Source organism: Haemorhous mexicanus, chromosome 9 (assembly GCF_027477595.1).
Source record: "Haemorhous mexicanus isolate bHaeMex1 chromosome 9, bHaeMex1.pri, whole genome shotgun sequence".
Lineage (NCBI taxonomy): Eukaryota > Metazoa > Chordata > Aves > Passeriformes > Fringillidae > Haemorhous > Haemorhous mexicanus.
In genome coordinates, this window is record NC_082349.1 from 24,277,412 (window position 1) to 24,301,896 (window position 24,485).

At 44.4% G+C, this 24,485-nt stretch overlaps 1 protein-coding gene across 1 annotated transcript in view; it reads left to right on the forward strand.

Annotated features, from left to right (window-relative positions):
• Positions 1–24,485, forward strand: part of C9H1orf21 (chromosome 9 C1orf21 homolog) — a 103,849-nt gene that overhangs the window by 71,673 nt on the left and 7,691 nt on the right. Inside the window, exons 4-5 of the mRNA XM_059854541.1 lie at positions 20,231–20,307; positions 24,027–24,087. Coding sequence (XP_059710524.1) covers positions 20,231–20,307; positions 24,027–24,087 — 138 coding nt within the window. The remainder of the gene's footprint in view (positions 1–20,230; positions 20,308–24,026; positions 24,088–24,485) is intronic.

The window sequence follows — 24,485 nt, forward strand, 5'->3', positions numbered from 1 at the left end:
CATGTTTTGGTTGTGCTTCACCGCTAGATGTGAGCAAAGGTGGGAAATGTTTCACATTTATTGTGGAGAAAATGGTGTTTTGCTCAAAATTACTTGAAACTGTGGTGAACATTTTTGAGTGAACTTCTTTTCTTCTTCACTCTTCCAGGGAAATGCAGGGCCTGGGCTACCCAAGCTTAGGCTTTTTGGGATGTGAGGGCACACATCAGCAGGAAAGATCTTGATTTAGTGGTGTCTTCTCTAGAGAAAGGGAAAGAGAGCTGCTGGGGAAGCTCATCAGCTGCATTAACAGGTCCTTTAGCTCTTTAGCCTTGATTGCTGTGTGCTGAGGGTGACAGGATTGGCATGTCAAGGCTTCCCCAGGACCTGGTGTGACCTGGAATGCATTCTGGGAGCTCTGGGAAGGGCACAGCAGCCTCACCCACAGCCTTCCCAGGGCTCTGTGCTGCCCTGTGCTGTGCAGCCATGGCATGACCCTCAGGGAGCTGGTGGGTGACCCAGGAGGGGGGATTTATCCCTGGTGGCAGGTTAAAGCAGGATGGGTGTGCAGCCCCCCCAGGAAAAAGGAGCTGGCCTGCCTCTAGCTGAACTAGAAGTGCTTCAGCCACCTCCAGGAGTAAAACAGTGAGTGTGTCCATCCTTCTGCATTATGTATTCCTAGAGCAGGGCTGGAAGGAGCTCAGCCTCGTCTGTTTTTCACTATAATTGAGCTTTTGGTCTTTGGTTGTTTCCCTTTGATTTTGTGGATAGCCAAAACCAGCTGCTCTGCAGGCAGCTGGGAGACTCAAATGTGTGTTGGAAGGGATTTCTTCATTTCAGCTGGTGGAAAGAAGAGTAAGAAATTGGACTGGGAGGAGGGGAAACAATGTAAGAATATAACATTCAAGAGTTCAGGATTTTTTTAAAGTAAGAAAAGTCAGGGATGGAAAGAAAATCTCTGTGAAAGTAAGTTGGTGCCAGTAAAGGCAAGTACTTCAATATTCTGAAAAAGCTGGACAGATAATTTAGACTCTTGTGCATACAGAGTTTTGAATTATACGTAGGTATGTTAAAAAAATCTCCTGAATAATTCATGAATAATTTCTGATAGAAAGCAGTGGTTTATACAGATATCAAAGTAATACTGACCTAAGTTAATATGCAGTTTCATGTTTGTTCTCACTGAGAAGAAATTTTTTTTTCTTTTTTTTTTTTTTCTTTAAATTGTTTGTTCTTTGCTCCTGGAAAAAGCAATGTTGGAGCTCAAACAGAGCTCTGGGTGCTCTGCTTTCATCTCCCACATTTGGTCTGTGTGGACCATGTGCTGCTCTATCTAATATGTAATCTTTCCATGGGATACCATCAAAGACAGGCAGCTTTAAAAAAAATATATTAATCCAACAGATAATCTCTGCATGGGAACACAAAGCCAGTGCTTCTTAATAAGGTAATCATATTATAATTGTGTGTGTGTATGTATTTAAATGTAGTTTGTATTGCAGCAGCACCTGAAGGCAAGTGTTGGGAATCAGAAGCAGCTGCTGTGCCTGCAAACACAGCAAGAATGGGCTCGCATATGACCAGTTCCTCCCCAGAATTTTATCCAAACGAGTACTTTTATTCCAAAATCCTTCCAGGGCAGTGAGCTGGGGGGAGTTTCCGGAGCCCAGGGTGATAAAAATAAAGCACAACCTACTGCGGGGAAAGTTCTGTGCCACAGGGGTGTTGTGCTGTCCTCTTCCCCCAGTATGGGCCTACAAGAGAGAGGGACCTGGCACTAGGGTCTGGAGTGACACAACTGAGGGGGAATAGCCTTAAACTGCCAGAGAGCAGAGTTGGATTGGATATTTGGAAGAAATTCTTCCTGGCGCAGGGTGCCCAGAGAAGCTTTGGCTGCCCCTGGATCCCTGGAAGTGTCCAAGGCCAGGTTGGATGGGAATTGAAGCACCCTGGGATAATGGAAGGTGTCCGTGCCCATGGAGGGGGGTGGAATGAGGTGGATTTTAAGGTGCCTTCCAACACAAACTCTGTGATTCTGTGGACATTTGGACATTCTGTTGGGCTCCATAGTGTGGAGGGGCAGTTTGGTAGGGAGTTGCCATCAGGCTGCCCTTTTCCCTTGGTTTTCTCCTTTCCTTTAGCCTTTCAAAGAAACAAAGCTGCTGTGCGAGAGAGGAGGGGCAGGTTTGGCTTTCAGGTGTGGTGGAACACAGAGGGTGTTTTGGTGGGAGCAATGCTGGTAGTGTGGCACTTCTGCTGAAATGCTGTGGGTTTGCCACATTACCCTTTCCTTTTCCTGGAATCATGGAATCTGACCGGTTTGGGTGGGAAGGGACCTTAAAGATTGTATAGTCCCACCCCCTGCCGTGGGCAGGGACGCCTTCTGCTATCCCAGTTTGCTCCAAGCCCTGTCCAACTTGGCCTTGGGCACTTCCAGGGATCCAGTGGCGTCAGCAACTTCTCTGGCATCAGCAACTTCTTTGTAGAGTTGGAGAGCTCATTTCCTTAGACAAGCAGTCACCTGAGCTAGGCATAGGAAATCTCAGCCATCTCAGCTGCCTGGTGGGGCTCTGAAATAACCAGCTTCAAGTTGCTTCACAGTGTCTAAGAGTGAGTCAAGGTCAAAACGTGCCTTACTTTTTTTCGTAAGAGCTTGGCTGCATTCACAAGTTTAGCAGCTTGTATATATGTGGGATTTGTTGCTGCTGGAGATCTCCTGGCTCTCCAAGTCACTGCATCCTGCCCAGCTTTTCCAAAGAATAACATCCGCATGGGAACGCTGCCTCTGAAGTGTTTACACTCATTTCCTTCCTGGGGAAAACATTCAGCCCCGAAACAGGCCTTGGGTGACGGCGAGGAGACAGTGGCACATCTTTCCAGAGTACAGCTCGTTCTTAGCTGCTTGTGTATGGAGTTCTCTGCATCCTCTTTTCCTTTTCTTCATTAGAAAAGCAAGCAGAAATCTCTTCCCGAGCTAAGGCATCGCTCAGCCTCGTAGCAAACCCAGCCAGGGCTGGCCACTGGCCAAGCCTTCGCTCGCTGCAACCTGCACACCATGTAACTCCTCTAAGAATAGCCCTGGTGATCTTAAAGAAAAAAAAAATCACAGCATCAAAAAAAAGGCTATTTTAGCAATGTATTATCTTCATCCCTTCTGTGAAGCAGTGGAGTTTGGAGGGGTTTTTTTTCTCCCCCACGCCCGTGTCCGTTGTTCCTCCTGCAATGAGCTGTCGCTAATGCCGAGAAATATTTTCGGACTTAATGCAGTGAGTCAGGGCTTAGCTGTAAATTGGTCATGGGATGGGAGGGATTCAGATTGTCTGTTAGCCAGGGTCTGCTTTCAGCCATTTCGGTAACATGAGCAATGTCTCCACTGATGGTAATTAGACTCATAACTCTCTCTGAGATGATTTAAGGCGAGGATTAATTATAAAAGTTTCTCGGTGTTAGAACATGTTTCTTTAGTTAAAGTTTGGCATGCTTTCGTCTTATGATGGGCCTGGAACAATGTTCCTCTACTTAAAATGTCTAAATACATTCTGTCATGCTATGTAAATACCCATATTTGTGAGTTTATCTAAACAAATCTCTTAAATGGGAAAAATACATAGAAGGGCCAAGAGCCAATTCAAGGGCTCATGGAGTAGACTTGCATATTCCTTGTGAGCCTGCTTGGGTTTTGGTAACTGTTTTTCTGGCTGTACTTGATTTCTTACTAAAATAAACAAAATATAGTGTTTTTTTCTATCTTCATTGAAAGATAAGTGACCTAAGTACCTTGATGTGCTTCTCCTTTTGTCTCTATAGACAGGGGCTTTGCCAGGGCCAGCTCAGTGGGTTCTTGATGGAAGTAGGGATCCAGTAGTCCCATTTTAAACTACCTCCTTTGGTTGTATTGCCTTAAAAAATATGTAAAAATGTCAGGTGTGAAAAGAGCCAGTTCACATCAGCCTCATCAGTCTGCCTTTTAGAAAACCTAAATAAAAGTGGTTGGATGGGATTATGGAAGGCTTGGCTTGACTTGATGGCCAGATTCACAAAAGGCTAGATGGTATGACACATCTTTTCTATGTTATTTTCCTGGGGGTAAATTCCAGCTGATTCTCACAGCATAATAACAGAGTATTCCCAGTTAATATTTGAAAAACTTGTCCAAGTTTTCATTTTGTTCACTTTTTTACTTCATAAACCTATTTTTTTATGATTAAGTCACATAGCCAAATGGTGACGTCATTTTTTTTTTTCTTTTTGCTATCTACTTCTGTGAGTACCTTTAAAAGATAAGAGATCCATATCTGGCTCCTTGGCTGCTGTGTTTGAAGTCTGTTTTTCTAGAAAAACATTGTGATTTTAGCCTGTCCTTAAGCTCCGGGAACAGAAAGTTGTTGAGGGGATTTTGCTTGTAATAAATTTAGACTTAGATTCATATCAAATGTTAATGTTTTTAATGACATGACACTCCAGATCTCCCTTGCTTTATGGCCTGCACTTATGACTCCTGCATTATGGATGCTGATGATTGCTATGAGCATGTAAGTTATTGAATTGATTTTATGAATGGTAGCATAGAGCATGAAGCCGAGTTCACTGAAGGAAATAAAACAAGGCAAACAGACTAAAATATTAACAATGTGTTTTGTGTCATGGTGGGTGGCTTGTAATTCACTGAAACCCTTTTGTGAAGTGGTGCTTCAGCATCACCCACCCTCCAGTCCCCAGTGTCCCCAAACGCGGCCCAGTTACCTTTGAGACCAAATGTATTGGTTCCACTTTGAGTTTACAAGTGGTGACAGATTAATTTGGAAAGACAGATTGCAAACATGCATCATAGGCCTGGTCTGAGTCGTAAAAATGTAATGTATGGCTGGTGCAGAATGATAAAAATTCATATCAGGGGAACAGCTTAATTAACTATTCTTGATTAAAGTAATACAGTATGTGAATTTAATAGCTTGCCTTCAAAAGCAGAATGTGAAATCACTTATTACTTTGGTGTGTCTTGCTGGCAAATAGGGAGCTGCCAGCGGTTCTTCATGATTAATTGAGTTTAGAGGAACTTAACTCTGGGGTGGGAGATACCAAATAATTATTCTGCTCTTGCTTCAAGCTCATTGCCTTACATGAATGAAGAAGTTGTCAGGAGCAAAGTTGTGGGAGTGGACTAGGAAAAGGATTGAGAATGTATGAAATAGGATTGATAGCTAGGAATAGGATTGATAGAGGAGAGAAGGCATGTTGGGATTGTGAAGAATACAGTGCAAGGGCTGGAGCTCTGCCATCACAGTATTAGTTAAACACTTTGCCATCCAGATCCCCGTGTTGGTGACCCATTTGTTGGTCCTTGGGGTTCTGGTAGGTATGGAGAGCAGGAGACCATTGTGTCTCACTGCTGTCACCTTGGAGGCTGAGGAGCTCTAGTTCATGGAGTGTTTTCTCCACTTCATGTGGAGCTGTTGTCGTTCTTGTTCTTTGACACCTTCCTGGTGCCTGTAGCCAAGTCACTCATTCTTCAGCCATCCCAGCTTCTAGATGCATCAGGACGAGGCCTGGCTTGGTTGCAAGATCAGGATACTGATGGCTGGTATCCAGCAAGCTTCTAGATCATGTCCAGCAGAGCTACTGCATAAGCTAGTGCTTCCATGTTGGTTATTTTATTATTGATATATCAATGTGTTATTCTATCCTGTTGGTTACTTCTGCTGGTGTACTACCTAGGACTTCGCCCTTCTGGGAATGATCGCCTGACTTTTTCAGGACATCTCTCCAAATTGCCAAGATAACTTTGAATCCTGCAAAACTGAGTCTTTCCTGGCTTGGTGCTCTCTGGAGTTTTGGAAAGCAGTTCCCTAGTGAAAATCCAGCTTGTGGACAGATACCAGCAAAATCCTACTTGATGTATTCCTCCATTTAAACAATGTTCCATTGTAAAGTACCTTCTTCTCAGCCAGCTTTGCACTTTGGTATTAGTCACAGCTTAGATTCAGCCACTCTGATCAATTAGCACAGACGTGTAAGTAGTGAACTTTTGACATCATTATATTATGTCAAAATGAGCTTGGAGAAGGGTTTTCTCATCCTCTTTAAAATAGTACACAAATCCTGCTTTACATTTCTTCCAGGGTCAGTACCTTCAATATATTTACACATGAACTCATCTGAAGAACTTTCCTGATTCCAGTCATTAATAGTTTTCAGGGCATTTTTTCACTTTAAATAGATAAATATTCTAGTTGGACAACTGAGCATTGCTGATGCTTTACAGTCGGGTGGGTGAAAACAGGATCTCCGAGCAGCTTTCCTGGCTTGGAGGCTGGGCATCTGCACACCTGTGACTGAGCCAAGATGCAGAATTTGGGTTTGCTCCTAATTTTTTCCTGATCCAAGATGAAGAAATAGGGTTCCTAATGTTTTCCTAATTTGTTAGGTTCATGCATGGATTTACCTTGACTAGTGTTACTGAAAGTCTGGGTTCTGAATTACACAGCAAAGAGGTTTTCTTGGGAGACACTCATTCCTGCTGGTGTCTTTCTCCTGGGAGCAGGGCTTACTGCAGCAGGTGGGCTGGCTGAAATGAGTAGGACTGCTTGTGGCTGAAGATATTGTACCTGACAGTAAGGAAATACAAAGCCCAAACTTCTTAAGTGCACGTCTGTGTCAACACATTCTCCTTGGAGACACATGTGTTGCAGAAGCTGCTGTTGCAATTGCACCTCATTACAAGGCACCATGTTTTTTGTATTTTATGAGTACTTTGAAAAAATTAGCAAAGTCCATTAATAACGTGGCCGGTGAACTCAGATTGCCTGACGATGCTGTTCTGTGCACACAGTGGAAAAATCGATCACTTTAATCCAAGGTAAAGCTGTCTGGCTCTCCAGAGGAGGAGGCTGCCTCGGTTGCTGAGGGCTGGAAATCATTGCCTCACACTAATTGAGTAACATCCAGCAATTGTGAGGCTGAATCTTCCAGACTGGTTTGACTCACGGGGGCTGAGTATCTAAATGAAGTGTATTTGTCATGCTGCAGTCCTGCAGGATCAAGAGTACTTGGATTCGTTTGATCTGATGCATTCCAACAATATTAAGTAAGTCCATTTTTTATTGTCCTTTGCGCCTTGTATTTTTCTGGCTGTAAAAGTCCAGCATCTTACTTTTTGAAAACTGAGCTGTGATACGACAAATATTTCTGGCTAGTATTTGTAGCTCTGGCAGGGCTTGAAGAATTCTTGGCTGATAGCTGAGACCAAATATAACAAGAAGCAGAGTACTGCATGTAGAATTAAATCATATTACTGGTTATTTTATTAGTTTTCTTGTCTTGCAATTATTCACTGTTCTCTGTTTTTTGTGATAAATAGTAACTCTACAGTGTTTAAATCAATACTTCAATGTTAAAGAATTTTAAAAAACACTTTGAGAGATCCTTTTGTCTTTCAGCAAGATAATTATGCTGCAAAATTTGCTTTCCAAATTCATTTGGGAAGTCCAGCTTATTGAATGTTTGGAATGAAGGACTTAGTCCTGATACATCTGTGGCTTCTCCTCTGCAGTCTTCTTTGTTTAGTGTCAGACCTCAGTCAAATGGCCATGAGTTGTGGCTGCCCCACCCCTGGAAGTGTCCAAGGCCAGGTTGGACAGGGCTTGGAGCAGTCTGGGAAAGTGGAAGGTGTCCCTGCCCATGGCAGGAGTTGAAATGGAATGAGCTTTAAGGTCCCTTCCAACCCAAACCACTCCATGATTCCAAACTGACTGTGAGGTTGCACTCTTAATGAGAGAGGGACCTGCTGAGAGGAAAATAAATACCTTCAGATGTTGAAAAATATTCTCAGAACACATATTGTGTTATTAATGCTGGCTAGAGTTTCTGGTCAGTTCAGGAGAGCGTGTGCTGAGTGTCCATGGGGGTGGCTGTAGGGCCCAACGTGCCTAAGTATTAAAATTAATTGAAAGCAATTTTAAGCCTCAGGAATTTGGGGCTTAAACCAAACTCCAAATTTGAGGATTATGGAGAGACTAGCTAATCATCTAAGCACTTGTCTTCCCAGATAAGCCTTGACAACATCCTGAGCATTCCCTGCACCCCAGCTGCTGAGTGAGCTGTGTGATGTGCCCTTTTGGAAGTGAGGGATGGGGAAGGGCGCTGAGAGCCATCCCAGTCTGGGCTGCATGGTCACGGATTGCTCACTTGGTGCTGCCAAACAGCAGGAAAGTCCATGGGAGGGCTGGAGAAGAGAGTCCATGGGTGTAGGAGCTCAGGTTTGAGGCAGGAACTCGGGTGAGCAGCGCGTGCCAAGGCCTTGGAATGGCTGAGGCAAAGCAGCAAGCCCTATGCGTAGTAACAGAAAGGATTTAATGACCCTAGAACTTAATTAGGACAGTGCAATGTTACCACCTGCTTATTTATAGCTGTAAGTTTAGGCCATGTGTGACTCTTCATTTAGAAAAAAGGAGTACAGGAGCCTTGGCTGAAAGGAGCCTATTTCCTTCTGCTCATTACACTCAGATGATCACTGTTGTTTAAACATCATAAAATGTGCCCTCATCTTGTGATCCCCATCTGCTGCTCGCCCTTCCTTCCTCTGCTGAAGGTTATTTCAGCAATTTTGCCAATGGCACAGGATGCTGTTGCTGGGGCGGGTTGGTCGCCCATCTTCCCCCTCAGCCTTCCCTCCCTGCAGGCCTCACCCAGCTGTTCTAAACAGAGTCCTTCCAGCACGGAGTCATTCCTGTCATCATCCTGTTTAATAACTGCAAGATAAGTCTTCAGCACATGCTGGAGGACTTGTGCAGGCCGTGGTTCAGGAGAGCAGCGAGTGGGCCTGTGCACCATTGACCTCCAGGGGATTTAGGCACCTCCGTGTTTAGGGATGTTTAAGGACCTCTGGGCCTTCAAGTGCTTTGCAGATCCAGGAGCAAAGTGTTGAAGTTTACATCAGGAGAACTGTTAGCAGGGAGTTTAGGCACGTTTTGTTAAGGACATACTCCACTGTGTCCCAAAGCCTCGGTGATGTGGAAGGCTGTGCTCTTGGTGAGCAGTCAGGGAATTAGAGCAGTTCTGCATTTCACTGCTGGGGGAATCACATAATCCTCACACACATTTCGTGCCTCCCTTTGTTTCAAAACTGCTTTTGCAACCCTTCAGGTTGGGAAGTTTAGGGTTTGTCAGGTTGTTAGGTTTGGCTGCTAAGTGCCAAGCGTGATGTTTCCGGTTTTCTTTGTAAAGTTACATGATCTGTTTGTTGTTGGTGTTTCTTATAGAGTTGAAGAACCTGCTGGAAGGTCAAGTGAGCTCTTTGCTGGGCCTTGATGTTCTGGGTTTGGTAGGTCTCTAGTCTAGTTTTGAGTGTTCATGAAGTGTGAGGCATAGAAGGGCCAAGAGAGGGATTCATATCATGGGGTCTCTGCTGTGGGTTGTTCAAAAGGTGAAAGTTTTGTCAGAAAGAATGACCTAACCAGGTGCTTGAACATACATACAGGGTCTCCAGAGAGCCTTGATCACCATCTCTGCTGCTCTTCAGTTTGCAGAGAAATGAACAAGTGAGAACTATTAATCACAGCCAACTGATTTTGATTTCAAAATAGATTTTGTTAATCTTTTTAGTGGCAATCAGGGAAGATTCTTGTCCTGATGCATCTGCTGTGCTTTTGTATGAATCACAGTGTTATAAAAAGGAAGAGGAATTATGGGGCTTGGGTGACTTAAATAAAATCTATTTTGGCTGTTAGGATCATAGCATTGACATGGTACATGGTTTGAATTAAAGTTCTCATTATCACATTAAGATTCAACAAGGAGTTAATTAAGTGTAGGGAAGTAATTGAATGCTAATAGTACAACATTGCAGTGAAAAGTGAGGCCACATCTCCATACTAAACTCGAGTTTTCTCCTCATGGTAAGTACTATGCCTATGACCATGCATTGGAGTGCACTTCTGACTCAGGCAGAGAGCTTTCTTGTTTGGGATATGCTGGTCCATCCTTTTTCAACATTCCTGTGATGGCACAGCACTGTTAAATTTTAGAGATGCTTATCTTTTCACTCACCTCACTTGAAAAGAAAATAGAACTTGTGTTAAAACTCACTGTCTGCAAGTGGCTGGAAATCAGCTATAGACTTGGAAGCCAGTTTTGCTTAGATAGCAAAATTGAAATGATTTAAGAACACCTGTTTTGCGTGTTACATGTGATTTTGGTTAATTTTAAGGAGACCTGATGATCTGTGAGTCATAGAACATGGGGATTTTTTACTTCCTGATACTTATGTTAGCACCAAATTGTTTTGTTTAATATTTCAAGCATTGAGGCAGTAAGACAGACCATCCCCACCAATTTTTTGGCGTGAGAGACATCTTGAGCACTGTACCACAAATGTTTTGTAGCCATTAGAGAAGGAGACCTTAGCTAATTTCTCCTTCAGCATTCTTTTACCTTAGGTTTTTTTGAGTATGAATGCATAGTTTACAGGTGCACCCTGTAACTGTTGTAGGTCAACCTTGCTTGTTTGAGGTAACGAATTAAAAACAGGAATAAAAAAAATACATATGGCAGTGCATGTGATCCATCCTGACTTCCAAGGGGCTTTAAATACTGTGGCTGAAATTGGAAATGTGCTTGGTAGGAAAGATGTGGGCAGATGGGGAAGAGCCAGAGGGGGGTGACAAGAATAGGACACTTAGCAAGCGTGAGCTGTAATGGAAGATGGAAGAATTGACTTGTTTAGCCTAAAAATACAGAAGGAAACGAGTCATTCAGTATAGGAAAGGTTGCTTTAAAAGGCACAACAATCGTATTTTCTCCACGACTCCTGAGAGAGGCAGGAAGGCACCAGGCAAGGATTAAAGCTGGGTAGTAGGTTAAACGTTTGAACTTTCAGGGAAGTGGTGAAATGAAAGACAGACTCTTGGGAAAACCTGTGGGATGGGAGTTTGGAGAACAGGTTAGACAGAAATCTGTTGAAGTGGTTTGGGTCCATGCCCTGGGGTGGTGCAGTTGGGTGGTATTTTGAAATATCTTACTTTTGTGATGGTTGATACCAGGTGAAGATCTGAGGAGACTGATCTTGTAGGGTTTCATGTTCTGATCAAGAGAGACATTGAAATTCTGTGGGTGAACAATGGATCCATCCCTGCTTGCCTGATCTTGCATACCATGGTGTCTCCTTTTCCATGGCTGGTTGCTCCCAAGGGAGCTGACACCTAATTTTGAGCCTTTCCTGGAGGAAAGATTTGCTGCCTTCTGGAAGAGGAGGGGAGAGCTCATTTTGAGTCTCTTCCATGTCCTCTCCCACCTATGAGGGGTGGTTTTGGGAAGAGGGGATGCAGAAGATGAGAGGATGGAAAAGCAGAGTGGGTATTAAAGGCTATAACAGGCATACAGTTATTTTAGGACTCTGAAGTACTGGTCATCTTAGGCTGACAGAATCATAGAATTGCTAAGGTTGGAAAAGGCCTCTAAGGTCACTGAATCTAACCATTAATGTCCCAAATGTTGAACTTGTGTATTTCCAGGCCTGTAATTGAATTTTAGGCTACGTCTCCCAGTATTGGTTTGGATATCTTCTAACCTGCACCACCCTGAGCATCAGAGCTATATTTCTACATCCTCATTGGAATATATTGGTGCCTCATTTTGCCAGCACTTAAGAGTTACATTTATTTATCTGCTCTTCTTCCAAGGAAACTTAGAGGAGATAAACACTTAAAACTCAGCCTCCATTACTGATTTAAATGGCTTATAAAATTTTTAAGCCGTTTATGATTGTCTTCCATTCTGATGTATATGGTTTCTCTTCTCAGTATTACTCTCAGATAAATGTGTTGGGAGAATCCAGGCAAAATCCATGCTTATACAGCTGAGGATTGGAAATGCAGTAAGTGAGCAGGCCACTGTAGTCTGTGGAACAAGAGTGGTTCTTTCTGCTGCTCAAAAGGAACTGCTAGCTAGAGCAAGGAGAAGGTGGTACAAAATACACAGATCAGATGTAAGGCTCCTCCTGCAATCCTAATGTTTCTCATGTGTGTCATAGTACATATGTGATACTTAATAATATTCTAGCTATTACATCCTTTAAAATGCACATTTTACCCAGGCGTGCTGGAATTTGCCATGTAGCAAGAGCTGTTATTCATTCTCTTGGGTCTTAAATCTTATGCCTTGTGCAAATTTGAGAATTAATGCAAGTAAAACAGACGTTGAGAGGAGCAAAATACAGACATTGAAAATATGTTCCAGCAATGGCATTTACATAATTGCAATTACTGAAAATCTCAAAATTAGAGCCTTGGACAGTGCTGGGAGAATGAGAGCTTATTGTAGGGAATTCTTTCTGGTTTGGAGCACACAAACCCTTCCTGAGGTTAATGTATGTGTATTGCTGAGTAGCCCCCCCCTCTTGGTTTTCTGTTATCTCACTTCTCATGGTTACATCATTCCTAATTTCTTGCTACCGTTTCACTCTGCTTACTTATGTTGTAACAGTATCTTTTCATTTGCACCACATCTTTAATTAGTTCGGGTTTTCCTCTTAATAGTAAGCAAAAAACCCAGGAGGACTTTGTCTTTGTTTTCCCTTGTGCCATCCTTTGTAAATGCCAGGTTAGAACAAGATGGGGAAAAGTATCTTCATAGGATCATAGAGTGGTTTGGGTTGAAGGAACCTTTAAGCTCATCTCATCCCACCCCCTGCCATGGGCAGGGACACCTCCCACTAGCCCAGGGGCCTCCAAGCCCTGTCCAACCTGTCCTTGGACACTGTCAGAGATCCAGGGGCAGCCACAGCTTCTCTGGGCACCCTGTGCCAGGGCCTGCCCACCCTCACAGGGAACAATTCCTCCCCAATATCCCATCTAACCCTGCCCTCTGGCAGTGGGAAGCCATTCCCCCTTGTCCTGGCACTCCATTTCTTGTAAACAGTCTCTCTCCATGTTTCCTTTTGGCTCCTTCAGGCACTGCACAGGCTGAACAATCACAATTCTCTCAGCCTTTCCTCAAGGCCAAGCTGCTCTATCTCACGTGTATCCTGCTAAATTCCCTTTTAAGGCTTGGTTAATGTCAGTGCACTTTATGGAACTGCTTGGATGTAATAAAAAAAATGTAATAAGCATAGTCAGCCCAAACCTGCAGTTGACAGATCAAAGCCAGTGACCGCCCTAACTCCAGAGGAAGCACCATCACCATGCTGTTGTTTGCAGCTGGGGGGAACCAACTGCTATTTTTACCACCTTCCTCAATGTGGCTGTTTGGTGGTCACCATCATTTCCATGAGCCCATCCTACAGTGAAACCCCAAAAATTGCATTTAGGCAGTGAGGGAGGAGCTGTGTGCGTCTGCATCAGTCTTGTTTGGTTCTGACAGCACAGGAAGATCATAGGAGGCTTTGCTTGCATGAGAAGGCATCTCTCAGGAAACTGATTTTACAGAGGGTTAAAGTAGAGCATGTTCCAAAAACAGGCTGAAGAAGACCAGTTTTGGCTCAAGAAAAGCAGCTTAAGAATTTGCTACAGCTGATGAAAGTTTAGACCCAGCTATTTAACCAGGGCACACCCCTTTCTCTAGCTGTGTTCTCTCATATAGGTTTGAAGGGCATAAAACTCTTCAAAACCATCCCAGTAAAAAGTTCTGCAAAATTGTGGTGCTATGACCCTCCTGCCATTCCAGCAAGGAGCCTTCATGGAGCAGGACTACCCCGACACCCCAACACCCTCTCACACCATTTGTCCCTGGCTGTAAATGTTTGACAGACTTAACCCAGTCCTGTTGTTTCATGCTCATTGCCAGCTCTTTCTGTGCTGCTGCACTTGGTGGAAAAAGGCCTTCAGGAGACACGCATGAGGAGCTGGGAGCATGAGTAATATCTACATTTACTATAAAGAAGTGTATTTCTGTAAAAGCTGGTTGAGTGAGAGAGGCAGAATAGTTGATGGCGCAGAAAATTATTAAGCAGAAAATTCATTTTTGAGCCAGGTTTTGTTATCTAGGATGGGCTCTACAATCCAGAAGAGCAACATACCTGCAGAAGTGCAAGGTTGCCAAGTGCTTTTTGTTGCCAAATATTCTCTGAGGTTTTCTTAAGAGTCAGCCTAGTCTTCCACGTCATCAGCAGTGGAGTTTTAAACTTTTTTCTGTCTGTTTTTTATTTGCTAGATTAAAGTTTCAACCAGTCTGATGTTCCCAAGCCATTGAAGATCAGATATATTAATGAGAGCTGGAGAGCAGGTCTCCTTCCTGCCCGTAGCATTTTGTTTGCAGTATTTTGGATATCTTTTGATGCCACTGTTCTTCGTGCTCTAAGGCACCTTGCCACCTGGATTTCTGGGGCGTACAGCTGTGAGGGACAGTTTTCAGCCTCCTGCCAAGGAGAGGGGATGTTCCCCATCTTCATTCTGCAAATCCCTTCCTGCTGACAGTCCTGCAGACATGTCCCTTCCTCTGCTTCCCGCCCGTGCTCTCTGGGGTTATCACACGGATGGGCAGGGCTCCTTGCAGGAGCACGGCAATTTCCCATGTGACCTGAAACTTCATGCACCTTTAGAGACAAGTGTTCTGGCTTTATTTATCTCTGCTATGCTCATTTTCTTGTCCTGGCTGACCTTTCGGAGTGCTGTGGAGGAGCACTGAAGGAACCAGAAAACCCTGCCTGTCAGGGCAGCATAATCCTCATATTTCACAACAGGGGCATTTCACCAGTGAGTACTCCTCTTGTTTTCTCTAGGGGACACCTTGAGGTTTATCAGTCTGTCTGCAGAAAGGAACTTTGAGATAGAAATCCAAATTTTATTTTTCTGGACCTTAGTGTCCCAAGCTATAAAGAGCCCCAAGGATTCACCCGTGTGGGTTGATAAAAGCTCAGAGCTCTGAAAGGGAGCAGGGTGGCAAGGTGCAGGGAAGAGTTTCCCTGCAGGATTTGTTGGTAGGACTTATTTATCATTTATGTGCCTTATTTGTAATTTCATCTGTTTACCTGCCCTAATTTCCTGTCATCAGGCCAGCTGCTGCTCCCATGCCTGCTTTTCACACAAAGCCCTGGTGTTTGGCTGCTACTCGACAGAATTAACTGGAATTACTGTAACTAATTAGCCCAGACTTTCTGATATTGCCTGGGAGAAAAGATGATAAGGATGTGTAGAAAGTTGTAGCCATTAGACTTATAAATACATGCTCTGTGAAAACCCTTCAGTGGTGGGAATTGCCCTCCTTTTTTTGTCTCCTGCTCTTCAGTGATGTCCTCCATCAAAGCTCAAAGGCCACTGACTTGGGCTGAGGCTGAACTATATTTAGGTACTGCAGAAGTCCTTCAGCTCACTCCAGAGGGAGCTTTTCCCTTCATCTTCCCTTGTTTTCTTCTTAATTTTTCCCCTGACTTTATACTTTTGGCTGGATTTTTGTGAATTTTGAGCTCTTGCAGCTTGAGTTGAGTGTAAAGGGCATGTTATATGTTCTTCTGAAAATAATCCCTTCACAGTTTTTAACATTTCAAAAGCATTTTAAAAGAGTTATCAGTGTGTTACTGCACCACTCACTGTGTGTGCCCCTCTGCATGACTGGTAAATAAACACTGAAAGCAGCATTCCCTGTCTTCTCAGCAGTGGAGGCCTTTTGGTGGGCTGCAGAAAGCTGCTCAGGATTTACACATTTCTCTTTTTTTACCTGTTTTTATCCCATTTTGAGTAATGGTTTGGGGGTTTTTGGGCTTTACGAGTCCTGCTTTTCTGTATTGCATTCCAGGAGCTGGAGTTCCTACAGCAGAATTTCCCAGCAGTTTCCCTGGGAAGGAGGAGCTCCATTAAGTGGCTGGTTTCAGGATGAGGTCTGCCCTCTGGAACACATTTTGGGTCCCTGATGAAAACAGAGGAGTTTTCCCTGCCAAGCCTGGGTTACACTCCCTGTGTCAGTGCAGACTCACTGTATGGTGCTGGCTGGGTTTGCAGAATCAGTTTTTTTTCCTAAAATGAATGCCAGGCACTGTGTCTGCTGCTGCCTTTCCTTTGCATGCCTGAATGGCCTCAGTCTCTCCCACTGCTGCTTGGGGATAAAACTCAACAAACCTACTCAAAAGTGGGTTTTTCCAGGCTCTGATTATACTTTATCACAGAAGTAAAGGCTGGATGAGGTTGGAGGAGACCTCTGGATGTCATCTGGTCCAGCCCCATGACTCAAGCAGGGCTATCTGGAACCTCCTGCCCAGGGTCAAGTCCAGGCAGCTTTTAGACATCTCCAAGGATGGAGATACTGACAGGGGTGGGGCAGCTTCTTCATGCTGGACTGAGGAGATACTGACCTGGCACAGCAAGAGTATTTAATAAAGCATTCTGCTTCAGACCCCCTCCTGGACTGGATACCTGTATGCATTCTGGCAGGGCTAATGTGATTCCTCTGATGAAATTGCATCCAATTTGACTAGTATCTGAGATTTTTCCATATTTGGTTTTCCCCTTCATTATAAAGTTACCCTAAATAATGTTTTCAGGTGGTTTTGCTCCCAGGTAGGAAGAGAAAAGAAGAGAGGCTTTCTTCCTGCCAAAGGATAGCACGAAAAATGAGCCCTTAAGTACACATAAAGCAAGGAAACTTGAGTAAATCTCACGGGTCAGTGCTTCTCCCTTGTTCATCCTGATGGATGCAGACAGCCCATGTGAGATATTAGTACCTGAGGCTGGTGCTCATGACTGAGCGAGGTTAAAAAGTGCTGGGCTGGCATATTGAAATTTAACATCTCATAATTCAGTCCATTTCTAACTGATGCATTTGGTTCCTCCTTTTCAAATACAATTATGTTTAAGAATATTTTATGGTATAAAAAGAAAGCAAATACTTCATTTTTCCTTTAACTGACTTTAATGATGATTTGCTCAGGTCTAGAAAGCAGTTTAAAGGTGCTGTTGGCTCCTTTGAAGAAAAGTGTCATCTTGATATAAATCAGGAATATTATTTTAGAAGGACTGTTAGCAGCTTACCTGAGTCAATCTGTGGCAGCCTTCTAAAGAAAAGCAAAGTACTTCAAATGAAGTTCACATGTCTCTAGAAATGGGCTTGTCAGAGGGGAGGCATCAAGGGAAATGTTGACAGATATTTAATTATAATGGCAGTAGTGGCTGTTGCTGTGTTAATAGCATCTGGCAGCAGAGTCACTGCCATCTGTTAGTGCCCTGAAATCCTGGAGATGGTGCATCCTTTATGGAGGAATTAACAATAATTAACAAATCTATCACATGAAATCACCTTGATTGGATGACAGCCCTACCTTGATAATGATTAATTGCAAAATAATGTGGAATAAAATGTCCACTATTCTCTTTTTTTGCTACTGCTGCTCTACAAATGCAGCATGCTGGGGGGTTTCCTTTCAAGCCTGTGGTGTGAGGCAGCATTTACTGCATTTATTGTAAATAATCCTTATAAGCAGAGCTAGATTAAAACCAAGCTTCTGCATTATGCATATTCATTTCAATTTGCAACAGATTAGATCTCTGAAACCAGTTGTAGTTCTTTTGGTGCATGGTAGCTTACTTAATGTTAAATAAGGGAGAAAATGAGGTTGGACTGCCAGAAGTGACCCTTCAGCCAAAGTCATGTCTGTTCTGGAAGAACAATCTGACTGCATTAAAGCATTTCAAGGTGTTTTTGTTAGCTTGGTATTAGAAGCCAAGCCATTAATTTCTGATGAGTCAGTTTGTCTTCAGAGCTATCAGGAAAAAATATTTTATTTGTTTGCATTTGGAAGAATTATTTTTGAATATCTATTTTTATCCAAGCCAATATTTTGATCAGTGCAGTGAAATATCACTGCTGTAAATAAGAGTTACAAACAAAGCAATGAACCAATTTGAGACCTGGTTGGGTTTTATTTTTCTCTTAACTCTTCCTTTTCTGTCTGTTCCTGCTGAGCAACAGATGGAGAAGGTAACATACTCTTTGCTTAATAGGAGAATTGTAATAGATAATTGAGGTGTGGTAATTAACAAGAGCAACAGGAGGGAAAGAGTAAACTCTGGAATCTTGAAGTCAACTAAACAGGAATTTTATTCTCTTTTCCCATGCGTGTCAGTTAATATTCTGAATATTGCTTTGGAACCCACAGTGAGAAGGCAACATATACTTTTCTTGTGTCTTTCTATTTGTTCCTAAGTGCCAGAAGTTTCTTTAAGCTGGGATTTGGACTGACTCCAGCTCCTGATAGAGCTGCGCTGACACCAAACCACGAGCAGAGGTGTGGAAAGCTGAGTTTGTGCTGCCTTGATTTATCACAACACAGGAGCTGTAGATCGAGAGTCTTCCCATCCCAAGGAGTAGATCTGAGGATGAATGTTCAGGAGGCTGGGCTTTAGCTGATTTAGGGCTTTGTTGTCTTCTCCATGAGACCCATGCCTCTCTTTTTGTTCTGCTCTGACAGCCATGCGAGTCAGACATGAGCTCATGGGTTGTGTGTCTGTGTACACACGTGTTCATCACACACAACATGTACATCTCACACCCTCCTAGCACTGCTGAGATTGGAAGATCCTTTGGAAAAAGTGGTTTTGTTTTTTGTTCTGCTGCTCTGGCGTGATATCACAGGATCCTGAGCAGGCAGTGGCTGGTGGGGTGTAGCAAACACAGACACCCTTGTTAAGGCTCAGAAGAAGGGCTTGTTTCTCTCTCACTGCTATTTTCATGCAAGGCACTGTCCCCTGGTTAGGAGGATTAGAAGATATGCATTAAACAGTGTTAAATATGCTGAGGCAGTTGATGTTTACAGCCCTTGTAGAATTATTCATTAAAATATTAACTGCTAGACAGCCTCCTTTTTTTTTTTTAAATCAGTGATTTAGTAGTCCTTTCCAAAATCTTGTGTGATTCAGACATTCAAAGACTAAATATGGCTAAATAAAACCACCAAAATTACCCACAAAAACACTAATTCTTGGGTTTATGTTTCTTAAATTGCCATGGGTGTGACGTGCCGAAGGAATACAGAGGGATTTGTGGTGTGGGTGAGCTCTAAGATTTGACTCAGACCTCTCCCATCTGCACCAGCAGCTTTCCCTAACACATGGCACTGGGAAGATCTGGAAGGGGCTGTATCCCTCTGAAGGATTATGGAGATAATAGATACGTGTTTGCACTAAGTTTTGGGTTACAGAAGCTCATGCCATGATGAGGAGGTCTTACCAAGCAGTGCTGGCTCTCAACTCTCCCCTCCCAGGCCTTTTTAAAGATGTTTTTAATGGTTCTGGTCCTCTGCAAAGGACAGGGTTGTGTTCTTATCTATAAACACAGACTGGTTTGTCTTGGAAGGACCCTTAAAGCCCATCCAGTGCCCCCCCTGCCATGGGCAGGGACACCTTCCACTGTCCCAGGCTGCTCCAGGCCCCATCCAGCCTGGCCTGGGACACTGCCAGGGATCCAGGGGCAGCCAGAGCTTCTCTGGGCACCCTGTGTCAGAGCCTCCTCACCCTCACAGGGAACAATTCCTTCCCAATATCCCATCTAACCCTGCCCTCTGGCAGTGGGAAGCCATTCCCCCTTGTCTTTTCCCTCCATCCCTTGTCCCAGATTCCTCTCCAGCTCTCCTGGACCTCCTTCAGGCACTGGAAAGGGCTGTGATGTCTCCCTGGAGCCTTCTCTTCTCCAGGTGAACATTCCCAGCTCTCCCAGCCTGGCTCCAGAGCAGAGGCTCTCCAGCCCTTTGACACATCTCTGTGGTCTTCTCTAGACTTTCTCCAGCAGCCTCGCTCCCTTATTTCTGGGATCTTCAGAGCTGATTTGCTTCCTTGGGCCCCTTGTGCCCAGTTTTGTGGCTGAGCAGTTGCTGCTCTTCCCCAGCACATCTGACATGTGCTTCCTCCTGCAGACATTCCTTGATGCTGCTGTTTCCCCACTCTGCTCTGAGCCAGCCTGGGGTGCTGGGTGACTCTGGGACTGCCTTCCCAGCACTTTGCCTTGCTCTGGGGGACGTGGAGCCTGGTGTTGGTATTGATTTATATGAGCACCCCCCATTTTCCATGGACTGCTGGAGAGTTACCAGCCAGCATGGAGTTTGATCCCTGGATTTCATCCAGCGACCCAGAGACATGCCACTGAGCCCAGGGCATTTAAAAATTGCCCACCTGGGGTCATTTCATCTCTTGTGTTACCTTTAATTTCATTTTTGCTGAGCTTTTCTCATTCAGTTGAGCCTGGACCCAGCTGAGTGTGACACCCTGATGACAAATGCCTGTCACCTTTGTGTGCTTCATAAATACTGATGCTGTTGTGTGCTCTTTGTGTGTTTCAGGAAAAAAGTGCCAGTTCAAATTCAAGACTTAAATCTAATAAAGAGATCCCAGGATTAGTACATCAACCCAGAGCAAAGTAAGTTCAATTTTTGTTGTTTAATTCATAATACAAATAAACACAAGCAGTATCTGTGAGGTTCACAGTTACTGCCTAGGCAAAGACAAAATGACCCAGCAGCCCCAAAGTCATGCTTAGTTGAGTACTAGAGGTAAGATCACCTGTGTCCCAAGTCTTCGAAGCCTCCACTCCTTTGCACAGCAAAGATGCAGGACTTGAAAAAAGGTGAGATGCATTCTACTGTGCCAAACAGAAGACCCTGTGCTATTTCTCAGCTTTCTGTACAACTTACACAGAACAAACTTCTCTGCATCCACTAGGGTTCCTAAATACAGCTGGGTCAGTCCCAGGGAGGTTTTTGCTAGCTCCTGGTTTAGATTAGCAGCTGTTCTGCCTGGGACTGGGAATGGTCAGGTTGTATAAATGAACTTGCTCTGTAGCTGCTTGGTTGGCACTTCTATGCCCATGCTCTGCCTGGGGTCAGTCACTGTTACATGAAATATTTGCCTCTTGTGGCAGAGCTGGTTATTGATAGTAGTAACTAATTTCTTTTCTAACTGAGTGTTACATTTTAATCACTAATTGGCTGAGGAATAACTGATTACACAGAGCCACATACTGGGTTTGTGAAGAACAAGTGATAAAGGTTTGTGATTTGGGTTTTGAAAATGCTGTTCCTTGTGCCCTGCCCTCATGGCACTCACCTAAACTTACTGCCTCTCAAGTGCCTTGAGCATGATTTCAAGTCTGGAAGCTTCAGTTATTTCCTAATCAGCTGACAGTGTAATTCAGCCTCTTTTCAAAGGGAAAAGCCAAGTGCTTTGGATGCAATTGCAAAGAAATTCATGGTAGGGAGGTGGAGGTAGAAGCACTCTTCAGCAAAGCTGTGCTTCATTATTGTGGCTCAGTCCTTCCCAGCAGGGTCAGAGATGTATTTAAGATGTTCTAACATGAAGTTAATTACTCTGGGATAAAAAAGGGCTGTTCTTTCATTGGGTCATCTTTTGGTACACCCACAGCAGAGGAATTGCATGGGGCCATGGCTTCCATTCCTTCATAAAACTCTAATTTGAAAAGTCCCTACAGAAATCAGAACTGACCAAAAAGCCTGTTTTTTACCTTGCATTGACAGAGATAAATATTTCTGTCACAGACCTGCAAAAATAAGGAAACTTCCCAGAGAGGTGTAGGATGTAACATAAGGTTGTTGGGTTGTTGGCTCCAGTGTTTGCCCAGGGCTTTGCTGTTTGCCCAACCTACCACAGCATTTCTGTTTATAAAGTGGCCACGTGTGTTTGAGTTGCTAATTGCCAAGTCAGCAAACAGCTGTTATGATGTACAATTTTTTTTTCTTTTTTAAGGTTTATCACCTAAAAACCATGACAATTCTGACTGCAGGGTGGGGTGGCATGGGGTGGAAAAGATCCACTCAGCTGGAAGAGCAGCAATAAGTAGATAGCTTATTAGATGTATCTTACAGTACTGTTCTGGTACAATTGATGTTACTTCTAAAAAAACACATGGACTAAGTGCCAAATTATAAATTCTTTTACAATATTTTGATGTCAGCTGAAAAGTAAGATTGTAAGGGCTCTTCCCCCTGCAGGAGGATTTAGATTTTTCCATCCAGAGCCCTGGACTGTAAAACCAGAGGATGTAGGGAGCCAGCAGTAGCTTTATGGGGGTCTTTGGCAGAGGGAGAAGGGTTGGTCCTTCCTCTTTACACCCAGTCCTGGTACCTGCCACACCTTCAGGGCTTCCCCCTGCACTCTGCTCTGAGCTCACAGGCACTTGCTCTGCCTGTTCATCACCAAACTCACCCCCCTGGCACCTTGAATGATCAAACACACCCACCAAGTACTCTGGGACAGGTTCATAACTCAGGGAGTGACAGCAGCCTGAAGCACCAAATGAAAGTGGTTATTTCAGACCACTCTTACCCTGCCAAATCACAAACTCTCAGAATGGTTTGGGTTGGCACATGAAAAATCAGCTAACCCAACCTCCCTGCCATGGGCAGGGACACCTTCCACTGGACCAGATCTGTGGGATTATCCTGTGGGAATCCATTTCAGGGATATGACTACACAATACTCCTTTTTTTCCCCCTGCCTTCTTTTAGTTCTTGTACGAATTATGGTTGGGGTGAGTCACTACAGTATTATCTCATTTTATTAGAAATTGGATTTATGATGTTGGAAAGGCAAGACTATTTTTCAAGCACTTGCCTACTCAGGAAGGGCTGCACTGCCCTAAAATCCCTCTGCAAGGCACCTGAATATGCAGGTGATGGGGTCAGCTGTCCCAAAAAAAGCATCTCTTCCCCATCTGAGGAGGAGGTGGGAACCTGAGGAACAGGCAGACAGCTGGGGACAGGAACTCCCTCAGCCACTGAAAGGTGAATTGTTCCTGCTCCTGAATCACCAGCTTTAGGTTTTAATGCCATTTCTGAGCCCTCCTCGTGTGAACTGAGCTCCATTTATGTCCCACATAAGCAGATCTTTGTATACGTTCAGCCCATAGCAGGGAGGGCTCAATGCTGAGCTTTGTGGGGAAGTGCAGCTCGTTGTTGGGCACTTGGGGAGAGCATTAACTCATTACAGCTGAAAGGATCACTCTGAGGAAGAGGGGATGGGTGGGAATTTAGCAAGCTGAGCCAGCTTTCTGTGCTGGGGGAAGTCTCCAAGAGCTGTGTGTCCTTCTGACCATTTGGCATCATTGTCGCAGCTGGCTCCGCTCCCCATCCTCCCCTTTCTGCATCTTTTTGTGCTGCACATGGAGTCCCTGGCACATTTCCCCAGCTGCCTGGGAGCCCAGTGCTCCTCCCTGCTGCTTGTCCAGAGGATGCTCCAGCCTCACCTTCCTGGAGGGGTTTTACTCCTGCAGGAGGGAGGCTCTCACCATCCCCTAGCATAAATAAACACACCAAAAAACCATAAAGACCTGCCCCATAAATAAACACCTGCCATCCATCCTCACCCTTGTCTCCTCATCCTTTCTGGGTTTTTTTGCTTGCAAGTTCCCCATGGGGGGGGACCTGTAGTCTTGTGTGACCATCAGCATTTTACAGACAATGGAAAAAGAATGTTTTCCAGCCCTCTTTACTAATGCAAAATCGTGCCACTGAGCCTCTTGGTGCTGAAGAATTGGTTGAAGTGAAGGGTCTGGAGCACCAGGGGTGGCTGAGGGAGCTGGGAAAGGGGCTCAGCCTGGAGAAAAGGAGGCTCAGGAGGGACCTTGTGGCTCTGCACAACTCCTGACAGGAGGGGACAGCAGTTGTCAGTCTCTTCTCCCCCATTACAAGTGGCAGGACAAGAGGACAGAGTCTTTAACCTCATGTTGTGGGTGTCTCATTCTGTGGTGGTGAGGTTTCCAGTTCTGGAAAACCTCCTGTCCTGAAGGAGAGGGGGCTCTCACTCTCCCTCTCAGAGGAGAGGTACTGTGCCATCAGCTTCCTGCAGTCAGCCTGGAAAAGGGAACAGTCTCCTCTGGATGCATGTGGATCCCAGACACCACCGCACGTGTTGCACATGTACACAGAACTAAATGCAGTAACTTTTTCTGGGCAAACGAAAAACAGGGGGGAAAAAGGATTAAAAATTGGCATTGTAAATGAAAGCATAAAGTGATTTATTTTTCACCGTGGTGGAAGCTGACAGCTGGGCCCCCCAACAACCCTGGGCTGTTCTGTAATGGAGGAAATCATTTGGTATTGATACTGTTCCTTTGCCTTCCAGCATGCACATCTCTGAAAGCCAACAAGAATTCTTCAGAATGCTTGATGAAAAAATTGAAAAGGTAAGGCACAGTAATGTGAGCATCCAGTGTCCCTCAGGGGTGGGCACAGCTGCATGGGGAGGACAGTGACCTGCCTGCTGCAGCTCTCCGTGTCCTCCATGATTTGGAGGGGTCTGGCCCAAGATTTCCCTTCCAGCTCCTTGGTTACATAGCTCAAGTGCAAGGAAGACCAGGGAGGTGAAGAGTTTGCAGGAGGTACTGAGAGAATCCTTTGTTTTGGGGGAATGTCACCAGTCTGGGATTCATGGCAGGCAAACTCAGATGTTCAGGATGTACATGCTAGGTAAAGGTGAAGAGCACAGTGGGGTTTTACATCATTGCTGATTTGATCTTTCATCTCACTGGGAGACAACTGAAGTATTAATGCTGTAGTAGCTGGGATACCCCAGGAATTCTTG